General features: G+C 49.1%; 2 protein-coding genes across 17 annotated transcripts in view; one reads left to right on the forward strand and one right to left on the reverse strand.

Annotated features, from left to right (window-relative positions):
* Positions 1–15,509, forward strand: part of EPHB6 (EPH receptor B6) — a 146,804-nt gene extending 131,295 nt beyond the window's left edge. For all 7 annotated transcript variants that reach the window (XM_006111844.4, XM_075903058.1, XM_014575691.3 and 4 more), the window contains 11 exons: positions 330–454; positions 1,799–1,961; positions 2,844–2,958; positions 5,943–5,998; positions 6,113–6,232; positions 6,675–6,922; positions 7,972–8,187; positions 9,349–9,498; positions 9,609–9,802; positions 13,362–13,517; positions 14,296–15,509. In XM_006111844.4, coding sequence (XP_006111906.2) covers positions 330–454; positions 1,799–1,961; positions 2,844–2,958; positions 5,943–5,998; positions 6,113–6,232; positions 6,675–6,922; positions 7,972–8,187; positions 9,349–9,498; positions 9,609–9,802; positions 13,362–13,517; positions 14,296–14,404 — 1,652 coding nt within the window. In that variant the 3' untranslated portion in view covers positions 14,405–15,509. The remainder of the gene's footprint in view (positions 1–329; positions 455–1,798; positions 1,962–2,843; positions 2,959–5,942; positions 5,999–6,112; positions 6,233–6,674; positions 6,923–7,971; positions 8,188–9,348; positions 9,499–9,608; positions 9,803–13,361; positions 13,518–14,295) is intronic.
* Positions 15,510–15,525: 16 nt separating this feature from the next.
* LOC102448373 (transient receptor potential cation channel subfamily V member 6-like) overlaps positions 15,526–19,912 on the reverse strand; it is a 98,093-nt gene continuing 93,706 nt past the window's right edge. For 9 of the 10 annotated variants that reach the window (XM_075903092.1, XM_075903066.1, XM_075903108.1 and 6 more), the window contains one exon: positions 15,526–17,404. In XM_075903092.1, coding sequence (XP_075759207.1) covers positions 17,101–17,404 — 304 coding nt within the window. In that variant the 3' untranslated portion in view covers positions 15,526–17,100. The remainder of the gene's footprint in view (positions 17,405–19,912) is intronic. The other variant, XM_075903100.1, reaches the window with a different exon arrangement.

Here is a 19,912-nt window from a genome sequence, read left to right on the forward strand (position 1 = left end):
AATTCCATTTTGGGACATTTCATTCTGCTGACTCCAGTTCACTGGGTTAAGGGATTCTTCTTCATTTCTTGTTGCACATGGTTGCTGTGCACTGTTAACAAGCTGCTATATTTCACCACAGAGGTAACTATTTCAGTGAGTAGTAAAATGAGATTGCCCGTGGATGTCTTTCAGTATATTTGTAAAGCAGTTTGGGATCCTCCTTGATGAGACTACATAGACAAGTAAGGAGGGGCTGAAGCCCATAGCGTCACCTCAAATTAAAGTCTGTCATCTGAACAAGCTTTCCCCCTTAAAATTTTTCCTTTCATCTCTCCCTCTCATTCTAGTCCCCTCTGCAGTTCCAATGATGCACCAGGTGAGCCGCACTGCCAACAGCATTACACTGTCCTGGCCACAGCCAGACCAGCCTAATGGGGTCATCCTGGACTACCTGCTACGCTATTTCGACAAGGTGAGTGGAGGGAAATGGAAATGAGACTGCCCGACTGTGAGCGTCAGTGGGGGAACAGAGAGAAGGGAGAACTGTGTAGGGAATGGGAAATCTCTCTAGACTGGGAACACAGCTGAGAACTGAAATGAGCAAGGTGAAGGAGGACACGCCCTGTTATGAATCACAGCCTGACCAAACCAGATGGTGTGGACCAGCAAAGGGCAGAACTCCAGTGGAGTTCATCCCTGGGATGAGATTAGATCTTTCAGAAGAGTTTGGGAATGCCACATTAAAAGGTGACAGAAGGAACCTGAGTTCCTGTGACACATCTCTTCCAGGAACAATCCCATTGTGCCCTTGCAGAAGAAATCCTATAGGACATACTGGCATCTCCATCCAAGCCTGGAGAGAAATCTCTCCCTATAAAAAAAACCTGCAGATGAATGCCAGGAACTCAATTCCTAGGGCTCCATGTATGTCACAGAGATCACAGAAGTCATGGATTCCATGACTTTCTGTTACCTCCATGACTTCTGCAGCAGCCAGTGAGGCTGAGCCCAGGACTGCCCAAGCAGCTAGGCCTGGGGACAGCCTTTCTAGCCACTGCTAGAGCAGCTCCACAGCCAACTAGTTGGACTGCCCCAAAGCCAGCCATATTTGACCATTGTTGGAGCTGCCCTAGAGCTGGCTGCACCAGCCACTACTCAGTGACCTCTGGCGGCTGATGTTGCTAGCATCAGAGATTCCTAGGGCACCCCTGAGCTGCAGCTCCCCCAGCCCTCCCGCTATAGCAGCATTTAGTCCAGAGTATTAGTATAAGTCATGGACTGGTCACAGGCTGTGAATCTTTGTTTATTGCCCGTGACCTGCCCATGGCTGTTAATAAAAATACTTGTGACTAAATCATAGCCTTCTCCATTCCCATTGTCTGTCCTTCCTCCAGCTGTAAGGGAGTCTTGTAAATGGTATTGCTAATTCCAGCACTACATACGCTGTTGCAATGGATTCTAGGAATGGAGTGGCTGAGTTTGATGGGCAGATGAAATAATGTCCCATGACAAGTTGTGAGGTTCTTGAGATGAATAGCATCTCACCAGGGATGAGAAGTTATAGGAAGTTATAAAATCTGCCCTTGTCCCAGCCCTTTACACTCATCTTCCCTACTCTTACCCAAATTACACTTTTCCTTTTCCCTTACTACTCACTTCCTTTCAGATCAGGACTGAAGGGGCACTGGTGGAGAGGCAGCTGCAGGACGGGATTGAGGGGCATTGAACAGGGAACACAGGATTAGTTGCTGAAGAATGTCATCTGTAGGTAGGGTTTCACATTTGACATCTCCTCTGATTGGCCATTGGGTTGTAGGCGGAAGATGAAGATAACTCATTCACTGTGACCAGTGAGACCAACATGGCCACCATCTCAAACCTGAGTCCAGGCAAGATCTATGCCTTCCAGGTGCGAGCCAGGACAGCTGTGGGTTATGGGCCATATAGTGGCAAGATGTATTTCCAGACGCTGGTGGGAGGTAAGTGATGCACTTGCATGCACTCTCTAACTGATACCTGCACACACACACCTCCCACTGTCACATATATCCATATACACTTCCACTACCTCATGCTCCCAGATCTTCACACCCTTGCATTCCTGTTCACATAATACATTTGTATCCTGCTTTTCTTCATGCTTAGATACCTGCACAAGCTGACCCAGGCCTTCACAGATACATATTGGTATATGATCACCAACTCATATCAGCACTCACACAAACTTCATGCACCTGTATGCAATCTTGCACATACCTGTTACTCAGATTTCTGGTACATCTACAATCTCAGTTCCTTGCACTCTTGTGCACCTGCCTATCAGGACTGGAGTGTGTTAACAGAGCTAACTGTAGCAGAACCCAGTACCACACCACAGAGGTGTGCAAACAAAGCTCTGCAATGGTGTGGTGAAAATCAGGCCCCAGGGTATCTAGACAAAACCTGCTTTTTGGCAGGTTCACCGTCCATTCTCAGAGGGAGAAGTATATCACCTGTGACAGCTCTGGCCTAGATCAAAGGGATTGGGTCAGGGTGTCCCATTCATACATCACTTCTGTGAGCTGGAGGAAGGATAGAGGCTGACCCTGGGAACCAAGCCCAGGGAGCCAGATGGATTACACTAGGGTAACTGCTCAGGAGTCAGTGGATCCAGGTGAGCATAGCAAAGGGGAGGGAGAAGGGGATTGGAGGGGCTGTGGGATGTGCAGGGAGAGGCAGTGGAGGCAGAGAGATTGAAGAGATTAATAGAACAGATAATTGGTATAAGAGTTTCATTTGAGATCTAGGGGAGGCTGGTTGAAATGGTAGGAGACTCTGACAGCCTTTGTCCTCTGTGTGTGTCTGTTTGTTTCCCTTGCCAGGTGAGCGCTCAGAAATAGTTCAGGACCGGCTGCCACTTATTGTGGGCTCAGCACTCGGTGGTCTGGCCTTCTTGGTAATTGCTGCCATTGCCATCCTTGCCATCATCTTCAAGAGGTGAATTCCCTGCCCTCCTCATGCCCAGAATCTCTTTCCCAGCCAGTGGAACCGCTTCTCCCCTCCTCCCAACCACCCGTAGGGAAAGCCAGTTCTACTGAACATTGATCCACACCTTCCTGAGCTCCTATCTTGCTCTGCACCTCCCTCAGGGGGCTCCTATCCCATCACTCCCATTTAATGTCCAGTCCACTGGAAAAACTCCCATTGATGTCACTGGGAATTGGATGGGCCTCAAGCGAAAACAACAGAGAAGCTTAAAAGTAGTGACCACAAACTGTTTGAAGGCAGCATAGTAAAGAATGGACTTGTAAATTAAAATTTCAAACCAGCAAATTTGAGAGAATGAAGAAATCGAAGAAATAGAAGGCAAAGTCTAGGGTTTGTTTTTTGTTTTCCTCTTTCCCTTTTTAATGTTTGTTTTTCTTTTTCATGTATATTTTTTCTTTTGTTATTTTTTTTTCTGGGGAGGAAAGGATAAAAAAAGGCAAATGTTATGTTTCTGTTGTAGTCTGATATAACTTTAGACTGTTAAAACTATAATTTTATGTTATGATTGGAAATATGTGATATTATGTGCACAAACTCAATAAAGCATTTTTTAATTTTTTTTTAAACAAAAAGCAGAATGAATTAAAACTAGCCAAAGCTGGAGTTGAGGAGTGGGCTAAAATGACTCTGTAAATACATCTGCAGGAATAGAAATATCATAAGCAAAGAAGACTCCCCTTTAAATGAGAGAATGGATGAAATTAATGACACTGAAATGTCTGAGATATCCTGCACTTATTATTTAAAATCTGCTTTCAGTTAGAAAACTAAGTTTGGACACTTAGAAAATAAGGAAGACCTTACAAAATAGCTATTAAAAAGATTAGATTTTATTTAAAACATTTAAATACATTATAAATGTATATTACATTTGGAAACATTAACACATATTGTCTTGTCAATATGCAGTGTAGGGTTTTAAGGGAAATTACACAGATAAAGTATCAGAGGGGTAGGCATGTTAATCTGAATCTGTAAAAGAGACGAGGAGTCCTGTGGCACCTTATAGACTCACAGATTTATTGGAGCATAAGCTTTCGTGGGCAAAGACCTACTTCCTCAGATGCATGACATGACATGCATCTGACGAAGTGGGTCTTTGCCTACGAAAGCTTATGCTCCAATAAATCTGTGAGTCTATAAGGTGCCACAGGACTCCTCGTCGCTTACACAGATAAACTTATTTTGGAAACAGGAGAGGTATCAGAGGACTTGGGAAGAAAGTAAAGATTGGGGAATGATGCTGGCAGTTATCACACTGTAATGTCATTTTAAATCTATGGTAAAATAACTGAGTAGGTCTTGAGAAAAACTACTCACGAAAGTTGTGAATTTGTAACTGAGTCCTGAGAAAAAAGCATTGTTATGAGTAATGTGGAATGTCACACAAACCTGATGGTTGTTGTTTGTTGATAGAATTACAGAATTAGTGGATGCTAGTAGGAGATATGCTGTACTCTGGACACTAGTAAAGCAATTAGACCCTCTCTTTCATGAAATCGTATCTCAAATTCTAGTTGGATTGGATAGAAACAGGCATGTGGATTGAAAACTGTCTGAAAAACTGTAATCAGAAGGGCTACATTGGCCCCTGTTCCGTAATAGGGATGCTAATGTAGCACTTTGGAATAGGCAAATCAGCGGGGGATTTAAGTATCCCCCGCGGGATTTGCATTTTCATGGCTGCCGCTTTTTTCCGGCTTGTAGATAAGCCGGAGAAAAGCGCCAGTCTGGACGCGATCCTCCGGAAAATAAGCTCTTTTCCGGAGGATCTCTTATTCCTACTTGAAAGGAATAAGAGATCCTCCGGAAAAGAGCTTATTTTCCGGAGGATCGCATCCAGACTGGCGCTTTTCTCCGGCTTATCTACAAGCCGGAAAAAAGCGGCAGCCATGAAAATGCAAATCCCGCGGGGGATACTTAAATCCCCTGCGGATTTGCCTATTCCAAAATGCTACATTTGCATCCCTATTACGGAATAGGGGCCAATGTAGACGTAGCCAAGGTGATGATAAGCAGAAAAGCATTGAGTTGTTGAGAATCTGAGTGTTGAGATGCCACAGGGCTTGGTTTGGATCCTGGTCTTATTTCTCTGATCTAAAGGAACTTGTCATGTAAATGAAATACACAGATGATACTAAAGTGGAAGTAACTGTGAATGCCAGTGAGGACAGAGAAATAATCTATATAGCAATATAAAGAGAGATTAGAAAAACAAGATTGAATTTGGAAAATGTATCTAGAATGGCTGGAGAAAAGTAACCTGAGACATACATACTGAATAAGAGGCAGGAGCTTGTGAAGCCTGGCTGTAGGAAGAGACACTGGAGGCTGGGAATAGATGTGCCTTTACAATATGATATGTCAGCAATAAAGAGTGTTGCAATTTTGAGAGCTGTATGCACAACGACATCACATCGTAGAAGAGAGGCCCTGACTATCTGATCTCAGTGTTCAGTTTGAGGTATCACACTATATATGTCAAGGTGGATGCAGTTTAGACTAGAGTGACAGAAATTTATAAGAATTATAAGGGAGAGTTGAAAAGAACTAAATCTGTGTAGCTGGGGTAAATGAAATTTAAGGGGAGAATAACATAGCTCACAAATAGAAAGACATTGGAGGAAAGGAATTAGAATGGTAGTGAGAGGAATAACCTGTAGTGATGGGATGAAATTACAAAGGGAAAATTTAGCCAGCATATTGGGGAAACCTTCCCAGATAATTATATTCAGGAATGGAATAGTTTCCCAGGGGAGTCTGAACCTCTGGTTTGTTTTAAACTAGCCCGGATAAACAGCCCTGCATTAGCCACCAGCAGATGGTCGGGACCTTTTTCCATCACTGGCTTCTGTGCTGCTTCTGATTCTAACCTCACAGTGGGACAGCCTCTCCTGCCTGCTTTGATTTCCCCTTTTCTTTGTGTCCCACAGTAAGAGGCGAGAGACCCCATATACAGACCACCTACAGCAGTACATCAGTACACGGGGTAAGTGTTCACCAGGGACAGGTAGCAGGGGGAGTCTTTTCAGGGCTCACACACATCTTTTCCTCCCTGGAGCTCGGTTATGATCATGGCTGGGACATCTCTTCTTCCTCACAGGGCTTGGGGTGAAGTATTACATTGACCCTTCAACTTATGAGGATCCCAATGAGGCTATTAGGGAATTTGCCAAGGAGATTGATGTATCATTTGTCAAGATTGAGGAGGTCATCGGATCAGGTAATGAGAGCATGGCAACCCCTGCCCTGTGGCCTCTAGCTCTTCAACTCCCACTATGACTAAGTCCTGACCCATAGAACAGCTAGCCCCACTGACAACCAGCCCCTTCCCTGCTTCCTGGAACAATCTCCGTGCAGCGAGCCTGCATCCTCACCAGAATCCACCTTAACTGTAACCTCTACCTTGGCCCAATGCAGTGTCTAAAGCAGCATTGGAAAGGCCACCCCCAAATCCTTGTTTGCCCCCCCAATCTGTTTCAAACCTTAATACTTATCCTCATTCACATTGGAGCTTTCACCATGAATTTTGTCATAACCCTAACCCTGATCACTACCTCTTTGGTTCCTGGGGTGTTTATCTACCCTGTCCCAGGCTCCTCACTTGGGTCTCGTGTTTCCCCACCTCATGCTAGCTGTGTTTTCCCTCCCCTCCCCCCCGGCAGGAGAGTTTGGAGAGGTGTGCTTTGGGCGCCTGAAACCCCCAGGGAAGCGTGAGTACACAGTGGCCATCAAGACTCTGAAGTCAGGTTACACAGATGAACAGCGGCGGGAATTCCTGAGTGAAGCCAGCATCATGGGACAGTTTGAACATCCCAATGTCATCCGCCTGGAGGGTGTGGTCACCAAGAGCCGCCCCGTTATGATCGTCACAGAGTTCATGGAGAATGGCTCACTGGATTCCTTCCTCAGGGTATCACAACCTGGACCCCCCTCAACCCATCCTCCAACCTCTCTGTGTGTCAGTCAGTTCCGTCATTTAATCACTCCATTCTCTGCCTCTCTGGGTTTGTCCAGTCTCAAGGCCAGTTCCTTAGAGATGCGACAGAGATATTAGTGAGACACAATGGATATCTCCAGGATTAATGTGTTGAGAATTTTGCATTACTGGCCAGGTCACCCAGCTGGCAATGGGCAGACCATTTCAGAGTCCAATACAATCTCGCTGATCAGAAATATTTCCTGATATCCAAGCTAAAATGCCCCACCCTCCTTACTGTCCTGCAGTTGCTCCTAGTCCTGTTCCCCAGATCCCCTGGTTTTCAAGCTATGCATCATAGGACACTTATAGTTGGAATATGGAGCCCCAGGTTGTCATGGAGCCCTTCTGCCTTCAAGCAGTAAAACCTCCTGCTAGTTATAGCCTGTTTCAGGACTCAGAGTTCTCAGAGCTTTTTCTGACCGGCTAAACTACAACAGAATTGCACATGGATTTCTTTGCTCTTCGTGTAGCTGCTTTACCTCATTCTTTACCCGGGTTTTTTTTATGTTAATTCAATCACAGGCAGATTTGCAGGTGACTCTGCCATTGGACGATTATACAGCATATAGACCCATACTAGAGCTCTGAAAGATCAGAGCAGAAAAGACTGCAGGTTGCTCTTTTCTCTTGTAGCCAAGTCATCTAGTTGCTACAGGGGCGATTTAGGTTCAGGAGTCAGAGCCTAAGAGAGGCAGTGTCCTCAAGATTGGATATATCCTCAGATGTGGGTCTCCAATATGAAACTTTGAGATCCACAGCCCTAGACATCCCCTCTCCTTCCTGGGTGTTTACACTTGTATGGCACCTACAGGTGGTTCTGTCTCTCCCAAATTTGCCTGAACATGGGTGTATTTTGTTCTTTTAACTACCTAACCCTTCCTGCTCCAATCCCTCTCTTGTTGTTGCTCTTCTCTGCTGGTTGCAATTCTTGTGTCCACTGAGTCCTGAGTCCTTTGGGTGTGTGTCTCTCCTGTCTGCAGCAGCGGGAAGGACAGTTCAGCGTGCTGCAGTTGGTGGGGATGCAGCGGGGTATCGCAGCTGGCATGCGTTATCTCTCAGACATGAACTATGTTCATCGTGACCTAGCTGCCCGTAACATCCTGGTCAACAGCAATCTGGTGTGCAAGGTGTCTGACTTTGGTTTGTCCCGTTTTCTGGAAGATGATGCCTCAAACCCCACCTATACTGGAGCCCTGGTGAGTTACTGGTGGCGAAGGGGGCTTCTGTTAGGACTGCCCTGCACAAGCCTGTCTTATACACACTGTTAAGTCTTGTGTGTTCTCCTCTTACCCATAGAATGGTCAATAGCTCAGGTATGAGATACCAGGAATGGGGTACAATGCCTTGCACTTCTATTGTACCACTTCCAGCTCAGCCTTTGATTGGGAGGGCGGGAGGCATTGGGAATGGGCTACAGAACCTTTCACCCTGAGGTCATGAGTTACAGTGTAGTCCCAGACTGATGATGACTGACTACTGCACTGTAATCAGCAGTACTAAAGGCTCTGGTGAACTCAGTGCTCTGCCACTCTCCAAACCCCATCAACTGCAGTAGGCAACAGTTTTCTCCTATGCTGGCCAGCTCAACAGAGAGACTGAGAACTGAGGAGCCAAGGACTGAATTCCCCTCCTGCCTCTCTTTGGGCAGCAGGGCGTACGTACCACAGCTAAAATGCCTGCCAAAATCCTTGTGCGACACCTATGAGCAACACCCAAAGCAAGCATTGCATATGTAGAGCTCGGACACCCCCTGAGTTCCCTGCAAGAGAGTGGGACTGGGCCAGGGGCTGCAGCTATCGACCTGTGTGCACGGTTTAGAGGAGGTGGCTGATGAGATGGGGATCAGGTGGGTGTGCTTTGCACAAGAGCTAGCTCCTGAGTGGCTTTGACTGTTTTGTCAGGAGGGAGGGATCTGCAGTTGGCAAGGACAGGCTGAAAAAGGAAGTGATGAAAAGCTGCAGACCAAGAGCATTTGTCCATAGTGTTGGATGCTGGGCTTTTCAAAGGAGTCTGAGGCCTTTGTGCCAGCTCCCATTGATATTCAGTAGGCTTTGGGCACCTTAGACTGCGGTGAAAAAGCCAGCCTTATGTAATAAAGTCCATTGGACAATTGGAATTGCAGCTATCAAAAGTTAGGTTCCGCTCCCATCCATGCCCATGGGACAAAGTGGCGTTGTGAGCACAACTTTAATTTACCCTATAAACAACCAACCAAATATTGTTCTGCCCTGGCACCACATGCTCCAGGCTGGACTGGGATCTGGGATCTGGGCTCAGCCATTCACTGAAGTCTGTTCTTTGGAATCTCCATGTCTTACAAGCACTCTGCTGTGTGCATCTCTCACTCTGCTCTTCAGGGTGGCAAGATCCCCATCCGCTGGACTGCTCCTGAAGCCATCCAGTACCGCAAGTTCACATCTTCCAGCGATGTCTGGAGCTACGGCATCGTCATGTGGGAGGTGATGTCATATGGCGAGAGGCCTTACTGGGACATGTCTAATCAGGATGTAAGTTCTGGTTGGTCAGGTCTCTGCTCTCACTGAGGTTCCTCCTGAAGGTGTAAAAGGCCCAGATATTTCTCAGTAGACAGTGTTTCATGTTCCTTTCTTTACTGTAGGTAATTAATGCTATTGACCAGGACTATCGCCTGCCACCACCACCAGACTGCCCAACTGTCTTGCACCTACTCATGCTTGATTGCTGGCAGAAGGAGCGAGTCCAGAGGCCCAAATTTGAGCAGATAGTTAGTGCTCTGGACAAGATGATCCGTAAGCCATCTGCACTCAAAGCCACTGGCACAGGGAGCAGCAGGTGAGATGGGGCATGGGCAAAAGGCAGGGAGGGGGGGTTCTAGGCCAGGATCATGACACGAAGGAGAGGAACTGGCATCAATTATGAATGAAAAAGGGCACGCGTGCGAAGATTAAACCAGAGCTTATTGCACTTTACAACTGGGATGAGGGGTGATCTCGGTGAGGAGAATGTGGAGTGAGGCAGCTAGTGTTAGGGCTAAGCTGGAAGTGGGAGCAGGGCATGGGAAGGGAATGCCTGGGGTGCATACATCTGGGGTTAGGAGTGAGTAGGAAGTGTGGGGGGGGGGCTGGCAGGGGAAGGGAGGGGAACCCCTAGGGTGGGTGCAGCTGGGGTTATGGGAGAGCGGGAAGAGGGGGCTGTCAGGGGAAGGGAGGGGAATGCCTGGGGTAGGTACAGCTGGGATTAGGGTGAGCAGAGGAAGGAGGACCTAAACTGTGGAGAAAAGGAAATCCTTACTTAAATCTGGAATTAGAAATTTGTCTTACATTTGATATTTTCCCATCTGCATTTCCCACCCAGTTGGTGCCAGATGCAGGAGGTCAGCAGAGGGGATGTCTCTGGGGGTAGATGCAGTCAGGATTAGATGGCTCCAGAGTAGATGACGGAAACACGTCCTGCTGGCCAGGAGGGATTTTCCCGTGGGTATAGAACCTCGGCACAGCACAGTGCAAAGCTGGGGGAAGGAAGAAGTGTGTCCTGCTCTCAGTCAACATCAATATAGAAAGAGATTTTTAGCCTTGGTATACATTCAAAGGGCAGGAAAAGCAGCAAATCCCATTTATAAATGGTGATTTCTTTAGCCTTTGGCTGCTGCTTAGTCTTGTTCCTTTTGATGAAGGAAAGTGTTGGAGCGTAAAAGGCCATACTGCACGCACACGGTCAGTGCTGTCTGTTCTAAGGGGAGCAGCTCAGCTAGGGAGAGCTAGCCCACAACTGGGGAGACCCAGGGAGTAACTTTATCAGTTCCTTTTCCTTGCTCTTGGAAAGAACCCCCAGCTCCAAGGGATCCTCACCCAGCCAGTGAGGCAGGATCCAGAGGGCCTGGGGCAACTGGGGATGCTTATCCAGAGTGCTCCAGGGTGGAATGCAAAGGGGAGAGAACTGTCATCTATTTTGCCGGGTGAGTTGGATTGGGTGCTTTTAAGGGAAATGGGGGATCCTGGCAGGAGAGAGCTTGGATACCAGGCAGGAGCTTGTGGGGGTTCTGGAGTGTGGTGGGGGAATATTAGTACCCATCCTTATTCAGTGCTGTCCTGCTGTTGTCCTCCTTCCTCCCTGCTCCGCACTGACTATTGTAATTGGCTAGTTGGTGTTGGTCATATGTGAGTTGAAGTCCCGGGTTGAACTTTCAACCCTATTAGACTGGGTAACAACTAGATTAAGCAAATTTTCTCACTCCATTATATGGTGCAGTTTGAAGTTTATAGCTTTCAGGGTTGTAACAAGGGCTGGGCAAACAGGGTGCTCACCCTGGATGCATCATAATTTGCTCAGGGATTGTCAAGGCTGCTTCCCACTCTGGTACAACAAATGTGGAAGTAGGGGCCTGCAAAAACACTCCAAAACCTGGTCTCTAAAGGCTTTGGTACAAAAACTTCCCCCCAAAAGCCTAATACCCAGATTTTGGGGAATATCTGCTGCCACCACCCAAATACTCCAAGAAAACCAGGGCAGTGATCACTTGGGAAACCTCCTCCCTAAAACCTCAGGGATACCTCAAGCTCTTTTCCCCAAAGAGCCTGAAAAAAAAAAAAAAGGGAAAAACAAGTTGCAGTCTGTGGTAGCTGACTCCATAGCCAGCCAGATGGCCAGACCTTACAGGTAAAACTAGGACACCAAAATGACCCAATACCAGGTTAATTAGAAAAAGAAAAACTTTTACTATAAAAACAAAACCATAGTTGCAAGCATAGTGACTAGATGAAAAAGAGCCACCGATTATTGTACTCATGGGGGACCCCCTCCCCCGCCATGGGCTCAAAACTTAGTTACAAAAGAGAGAAAAAACACTTATAATAGCACAGACACATTCCCAAACTAGAAAGCAAATAAAAGCTGACAGACTAGCTAAACTTTGCCCTACTTACACATTGTGAGGAGACAGGCCTTCCCATCTCCCTGTTGCTTGGAAGAAACTGCTCTGCCTCTGTCCCCAGTTTGAAATCCAGATATTGGCTGGATTATTTATTGGCTGACCAGATACCTGGCTAGGGACAGGAGACATAGTTAAGTCTTTAGTCACCAAGTTGCTGGTCAGCCCTCATGGTTATGACACGGGTGCAAAGATGCAATAAGTAAAAATAATAAGCTGCAAAAGTAGAGAGCATGACACGTGCTAGCCTAAGGAGAGGGGAGCATAATTAATATTTTGCCCCAGGTGCAAATATACCTAGTTACGGTGCTATCAGCTTTTACCCTTGAAACCTAAGCCAGTCTCCACTGGTGGAGTGTTCAGTTTTCTCCTGAGTGTCCTTGTGGTTGGTATATGTGGGGGCATCAGAGCAAGTAAGCCAGTGTGCTGTCCCAGCAAGATATTTATAACCCGTACAGTGTACTGGCAAAACACACAAGGAGTCAGCTGCCCTGCACCTCCTCTCTGGTGCAGCTGTACAGCTCACACCCCTACCCCCTGCCCTTCCCTGGAACTTCATCTCTGTCTACAGCAAGGGGGCTAGGGCAATACAGTTGCACCAGAGAGGAGCTGTCAGCATTCTGCTCCTTTCCCTGCTGCAGGTCCGAGGAGAGCCTGCAGGTCAGGGCTCTCCTGAGAACTGCAGTGAGAAGAGGAGCGGAACCCCCATCCCTACCCTTCACTGGAGCTGCCTCTCTATACAGCAGGACAGGGCTGGGGAGCGAGGAGGAGTCATGCAGAGAGTCATTGGTCCCCTCTTAACAGGGTCCCCTACTGCTAAGAAATGGATTTGAATTGCACCACTGGGTGGGTGCGGGGTCTCGGCAGGGCAGTGAGTGAAGGGGTTGGGGGTGCGATGAGTGAGGGGGCTAGGCGTGCAGGGTCTCAGCAGGGCGGTGAGTGGGGGCTGGGGCTGTAGGGTCTGGGCCTGAGAGGAAGGGGGCCACTTACTTTCTTTTGTGCAGCTCCCAACACTGTGTCCTAAGCCCCACCCTTGCTGCTCCTATTGGACAAATTCCAGAGCAAAAGGAAAAGCCTCCAGGAAGCACATCCCTGTGCTGCTGTTTCCCCATCCGGGGAAGGGGGTGAGCCAGTGTGCCCAGTCACTTCTTCCCCACAAGCCAGATTTGGCAGGGAGCCTGGGGGCTTTCTTGCCCCTACACCACAAAATATTTGCCGAAATATTGGAATTTCTGGGACATTTTGATGGTTTATGGGGACAGTGGGACAGAATATTTAAAATCAAAACTGTCCCAGAAAATCCGAGCCATATGGTCTGTGTAGATATAGGGATAACAGGGGGCTCAGCCCACAAAAGCTTATGCCCAAATAAATCTTTAAGGTGCCACAGGATTCCTCGTTTTCCCCCAGTCTAGTGCATCATAGTATGAACTTACAGCACTTACCTTCTTTCTTCCTTTGCAGACCATCCCAGCCCCTGCTGAGCAACTCACCCCCGGACTTCCCCTCACTCACCAATGCCCACGAATGGCTGGATGCCATCAAGATGGGTCGCTACAAGGAGAACTTTGACCAGGCTGGACTGACCACCTTTGATGTCATCTCCCGTATGACTCTGGAGTAAGTAACATGGGGATGGAGCAGAGGATGCTGGGAGCTGAGGGTTTCCACCAAAGGAAAGACTTCCAGAGTGGAAGAGGAGCCAGGAGATAAGGAATAGGGAATATATAGAGGATACACACAGATGTAATGGAAGGGCAGTTCAGAACAAGACAATTGTCAACAGGGTGTTTCCCTGTTATGCCCTTTCTACACTTGACGTACAACTGGTGTTTGTAACCAGCTCTGATTCCTCCCCCCCCCCCCCAACACACAAAATGCACACAATGGAGTTTTGTCCACACATCATTAGTGTGTGTGGAGCATGTTTGTGCATTTGCAGCTACACCCCTGCATCAGTGCATTGTGGGAAAGCATGGGCTCCTCTTCCCTGGTCCTCCAGAAGGAGAGGAGGCCTCAGGAGGGCATGCACACAGAGAAACAGCAGCAGCACATGGGGAGGTACGCTTTGTGGTGTCCTTCCACACTGAGGGTGGGGGAGGAAGAGGATTAGCCAGACCAGTCACACAGGCATAGTTGGGAGCAGAGAAGGTCTGTCTTCAAAGGGAAACACTGCTGCTTGGGATATGGAGAGACAGCTAGGCCTGTGACAGCACCATTGGTACTAATCATGTTAGCTGTGGTATAAACCATGTTTACAGCCAACCATGCCACAAGTTGGGTTGAAACTGGGTGACAGTGAAGACAGGGCCTGAAAAAGGGAAGTAACAGAGAGAAGGTGGGTTGGGCCAGTTGAGAGCAGAAGTCCCGTGTTTACTGTGCCCTCTTTCACTCACAGAGACATCCAGCGAATTGGGATCACCCTGGTTGGCCACCAGAAAAAGATTCTCAACAGCATCCAGCTCATGCGAGTTCACCTGAACCAGCTTGAGCCAGTAGAAGTCTGAGGTGCAGACTATTCCTCCACTTCTAAACTCCAGGAAGGAAGTTCAGAGGGATTTTCACTCTCAATGGGAGCAAGCGAGGCAATCCCTGGAGACTTTATGCAGCAAGAGGGAGGGCATTAAATGCCCTATGGCACCAAACCAAACCCTTGCAGTAACTTGACTGCAACACTACAGAACTTGTACACTGGGGAAAGATTGGGGGGAGAGAGACCTGCTGTAACGTGGGGAGGAGCTGGAAGATAGTTTGGACAGATCAAACACGCCTGCTGCCTCTTCTCTGCCTGCAGATGAGATCAAAAACATTACAGAGCTGTCACTGGGAGTCCATCAAAGCCACACAGACATTTTTCACCCTGAACCAGGCAAAATAAAGGCAGTGGAAATGTTCCTTTTTTTCTAAAGAAAAAAAAAGGAGCTAAGGTGTGTGAGGTTCTTTCTCAGTTCTATGGGTTTGGGGCAGGCCTGCCACCTGCCATTCCCAGCTTGGTGGGGGACACGTGTGACAGGAGATGGGGTGAGTGACCCGGTTACTGCTGTGCTGTCCTGTTCCAAGGCAGAGCTGCAAGGGAGGGTAACTGAGCTCAGAGCTGCACACCACTTGGTGGCAGGCAGAAACCGTGGGTCCTTGAGTCTGCACCAGGGTCACAGGGGCAGGAGGGGAACAGATCCCCTTCTGCTTGGTGCTGGGAAGGGACACAGCCAATTCTTGGATCCCCACTGCTCCATTTCCCGAGTTGGGAGTGGGTGGCTGAGCAGAGATTCCTGAATCCACCCTCTTGTGCTCTTGCCATCCTTGAGAGGAGCAGAGAATTCTGGTCCTAGGGATCAGAGAGGAAGGGAGGGGAGCAGAGCTTTCTGGTTGCTGCTGACAGATGGTTCTGGTTCCATCCCAGACCCTGTTGGGAAGGAGAGACCTGGGCTCTGGCTCCATACCAGTTAACATCCCAGAGGAGCAGGGGCTTCTGATTTCCTTCCCACCCCATTGCGGGCATTGGGGAAGGTGACAGTGACCTTGCGCTCTTAGCTCTTGAGCAAAGGTTCTTCCTTTGCTGACTCCATCTGTTCCCCAGAAGCAAAGGAGCAAATGAAATAAATACAGACCAGAGACGAGGCTTGTGCAGAGGATTTTATTGGGTGGAAATGGAACTCCAAGCAGGTCACTTGATCACCATGGATCTACATCCATCTATAGCACCATTCATAAACCACCATCATGAAGGGACCAACTGAGATCAATCAGTCATGGCCCACAACCAGAGGAGTAAACAGTCCCAACCAATCACAGCTCTAATCTTTAAACAGGATGGAGAGCTCCCAGGGAACACATACTTTGGGACTCACCATAAAGTGCTTTATTTGAAAGGAAAACAGTCACTTCAGCATGATGAAGTCTAGAGGAGACAGGTTTGTGTCCCCTGCTGATAGCTAAATACCTGCCCAGTGGCACATCTTCATCCTGGGTAAGGGGAGCAAAGAGAAGGTAGGTGTATGCCCCTGTGTAGATCTATGTTAGGGTGAAGCTGAGCTCAGATTTCTGGGCTTTAGAAAAGCCCTGGGGCACAAGTGGGCAGAACGCCTCAAGGGCCTTGCACTAACAAGTTTTCTCTGGTGCTTCTGCAGGATGAGATGTCCTGACTCACCCATACCCCTCTGCAGCATAGCCTACCAGTCCATAGCAAACCACTCCCCAACTCTCAGGCCTGGGGGCGGGGTGTGAAAGGCAGTGCTGTTGCAGATATTAACCCTGCATGGCTGAGAGTGGGACAGGAGCCATTTCTTTAAAGGTAAGCAACAGACTCAGAGTTGTACTCAGAAATAAGCTGTGGGAGAATTCTTTTACAGGGAGAGGGCTACATTACTTCAAGTAAAATTCACAGTTCAGACCTTCCATGCACAGAAGTAGTAAAATATTAATTTATCTTCGAGAGGGTGGGAGAGAAAAGCCCTGATTCAAATGTAAATAGAACTAAATAAAATAATCCAGGGGCTCTTTGTGCTCCTGTGAATTTCTTGCCTCCACCCCTCTTCCCCAGCTCAAAGACAGTGAGGATAAAAAAGCATCAGCATTGTAACCAGTTAGCAAGTCCATGCCTAGAAAATCCCTGTGTTGCTCTCAAAGGGTCGCTGAGAATCCAAACGACAACACAATCCAGGTTTACACACACTAAGCTTGCCAGTCAAGTCTACACCCTCCGAGAATGAACCTTCAGTGCCAAAAACACAAGCATCACCATAAGGAGATGTTCTTCAGTTTCTACTGCTGCCATGGCAGTAGACTCGTCTGACACGCTGCCTCTGCAGGACACGGGTGCACATTTGCACTAGAATATACATTTTAGCAGTGCCACCATATGTGCAGCACATCAGACATTTTCCCTCTTGAATGCTCTGGGTTGATGGGGAAGAAGTTAGTGATCCAGTTCAAATCCCAACGGCCTCCACCAGACTGGTGGGAACATGCACTATCGTGCAAGAGGAATTTTTTTCCTTATGTGTGTTTACATTCATGTGATAGGGGACCACTCTCACCTCCTCTCACACACTGGGCACTCCATTAAGCCCAACAAAGAGCTGCTGTGGAGTGAGCCACAGGGAATTGCAGGCGATAGGACATTTACTATTGCAAGATGTCCATGCCAGAATGTGGCCTTTGCCACAACACGAGAGAGGGATCGCTCACTGTAAAGAGCGGACACTCAGACATGGTAGACCTCTTCCGCCTCCTCCTCCTCCATGGCAAGATTGGCAGGGTGCCGCAGCTGGCCTATGGTGCTGTGCCTCAGGATCTCCCAGCCTCGGTTGGAACTCCTCCGGGACAAGCTTGGCGACACAGCTGGAGTGCTGCAAGGGGTCTTCTTCCTGTATGGAGCCACCATGTCCTTGTCTTCCAGCTCCTGTTTGTTCTGTGAGTACTTGTCAAAGTCTTCTGTGTTCTGGGATTTAAGTACTTCCATGTAGCGGTGCATCTTATGCTGCCTGCCTTCGCATCGGCTTTCCACCCTGTGGGCAAGATGAGAAAAAGGCAGTCAGGCCAGTGTGCTAGAATACCTCTCTGACATTCTTCAGTCCCCAAGCCAAAGCAGAAGCTAACAACATAAGCACAGCCATACTGGGTCAGACCAAAGGTCCATCTAACCCAGTATCCTGTCTGCTGACAGTGGCCAATGCCAGATGCCCCAGAGGGAGGGAACACAACAGATAATCCTCATGTGATCCCTCCCCTGTCACCCATTTCCAGACAAAGCTGCAGCAGCTAGTCCTCTCCCTCCAATGCAATTGCCCCTTTCTCCAGAAGAGCTACTCTACAGCATGTCAGAGACTTGAGCCACTGGGAACAGTCAGGTGGAGAGCTGCTCTGCCACTCATGTTCCACGATGACCTCTCACCCAGCAGTAGGCACTGGCCATGCTCTGCCTCCCCTGCAGTAGCAGCAACTGCAAGAGTGGTCTGGAAAGCAAATTATTGCCTGACTTCCCTCTCTCTGGGGCTTTTCGAACCCAACACTTCTCACACCTGTGGAACTCATTTGCACAAAGTTTCATTGACGAAAGACTTTAGAAGGATTTGGGAAGCATTTGGCATTTCTGTGAGTAATGAAAACAGCCGCAGTTCCATTAGCAAGGATAAAATACCACAAGGGTTATAAAATCCTGCTGCTTTGCAAACCAAGGCAAATTCCAGCAGGCTGGCTCAAGGAAGGAAATTCCCCTAAGGGCTATTGCATAATTATCCGTGCTTGGGTTCCTTACGCCTGCAGCGGAGGTTCTTGTGTGAGGGTACGGTGCCTGTTTAACAATTCCTGGATCCTGCTGCCAAAAAGCAGGGTAGGCAGCAAGTGCGCCTGGCCTCCCCAATGCAGATATTGAGTCAGTAAGCACTCACGGCCTCACCCAAGCAAAGGTTTGTTTACCTCTAGGGCCGTGGTCCCCAACACGGTGCCCGCGGGCGCCATGGCGCCTGCGGGGGCATTTCCATGCGCCCGCCAGGTGCTCGGGGCTGGCCTGGCACCGGGCGCATGGCGGGGGGAGCGCCGGCCCCGGGCATGCAGCTATGGGGGGAGGGGGAGCCGCCCCCGGGCATGCGGCTATGGGGGGGGCGCCCCCTGGCGCCCGGTGGGCGAACGGCCCCGCCCCCTGGCGCCCGGCAACCTTGAAAGGTTGAGGACCACTGCTCTAGGGCAAGGCCCTGCCCACAAGCGTTCCAAGGCAAAGAGCCATGGACACTACTAGGCTTTTGTATCTACTCCTAAAGGGGAAGGAAGGCAGTGACAATCTGAGCAGTGGCAGACATTGGTCTCTCTCTTACAACCCCAGGTGCAAGGCCGGACGGAGACATGGGCGAGCCAGGGAGCTGCCCAGGGCGCCAACCCACGGGGGGCGCCTGATGGCAGCTGTAAGGGGCACGTGCCCGGCTCCCGCAGTGCCGGCCCCGCGGCGCCAAACTGCAGCGCACTTGCCCTCACGGCTGCGGGGCCCTGCACAGCCCGGCACATGCACCAGCAGCGCTGGCTGGGCCGGACTGGTCAGCGCGTGCGCCGTGCACACCGGGGGGCGGGCCCTGGGCTGTGCGCCAGCAGCCGTGACCGACCCGCGCGTGTGCCGAGCATCCCAGAGGCAGGCCCCGGGCTTTGTGCCAGCGGCTGTGGCACAGGGCAAATGCCCTGGCCTGCAGCCTCAGGGCAGCCTTGATTTTTTCATTTGATAATATAGTGCCAATGTACGGTGGGAGCACTGCATTAGGGCTGGAGGCCAATCTAGTTAGTGTCTGCCTAGAGCAATGGTCTCCAACCTTTTTAAAGATCACTTTTTGAATTTAAGTCAGTCCAGGATCTACCTCAAATCCTCATGCCCAGGGGCAGACTGGCAATCAAAGTAGGCCCGGGAAATGGGTTGAGAATGGCCCACTTTTTCACATCAAAGATTTTTTTTAAAATGTACTCTTTGACCCCCATTAGCCATACCCCTGACCTCCATTAACCACGCCTCTGGAGGTAACACTCTTGGGGCAAGATGGACACATGACCAGAAGTAAGAGGGGTCACGTGACCCCTCTAAGGACTTTTCCCACCATCCTCCTACCAATAGGGATTAGTTTGGCCCCCACCAAACCCCCCCTTATGCAACTATCCTGCAATTGCACTAACCCAATGTGTGTGACATTAATGAGGGGGTGGAGAGGCTGGGGGAGGGGGGGAGTGTTCCCTGTAAGAGTTTCCTCCCATGAGCAGAATGAATTTTGTGTTGTGCACCAGTGCTGAATTCATGTGGCTTGTTTGGATGTGCCACTGTGGCACCCAAGTTATTAATAAATATCTTATAAATCTCTACCTTTTCCCTCTGCTGCCCTGTCTCCCCTTGCTCCATCAGCTCCCCTGGTGCCTGCTGCCCCCCAACTCCTCACCCTCTTCTGCTGTCCTGACTAGGACTCCTGCCCTTCTCACTGCCCTCTTCCAGCCCAGCACCTTCCCCCCAGTTTCACACTATGCTCCGGCGCACAGGGGGGTCACTG

Source organism: Pelodiscus sinensis, chromosome 1 (genome assembly GCF_049634645.1).
Source record: "Pelodiscus sinensis isolate JC-2024 chromosome 1, ASM4963464v1, whole genome shotgun sequence".
In the NCBI taxonomy this organism is placed as follows: domain Eukaryota; kingdom Metazoa; phylum Chordata; order Testudines; family Trionychidae; genus Pelodiscus; species Pelodiscus sinensis.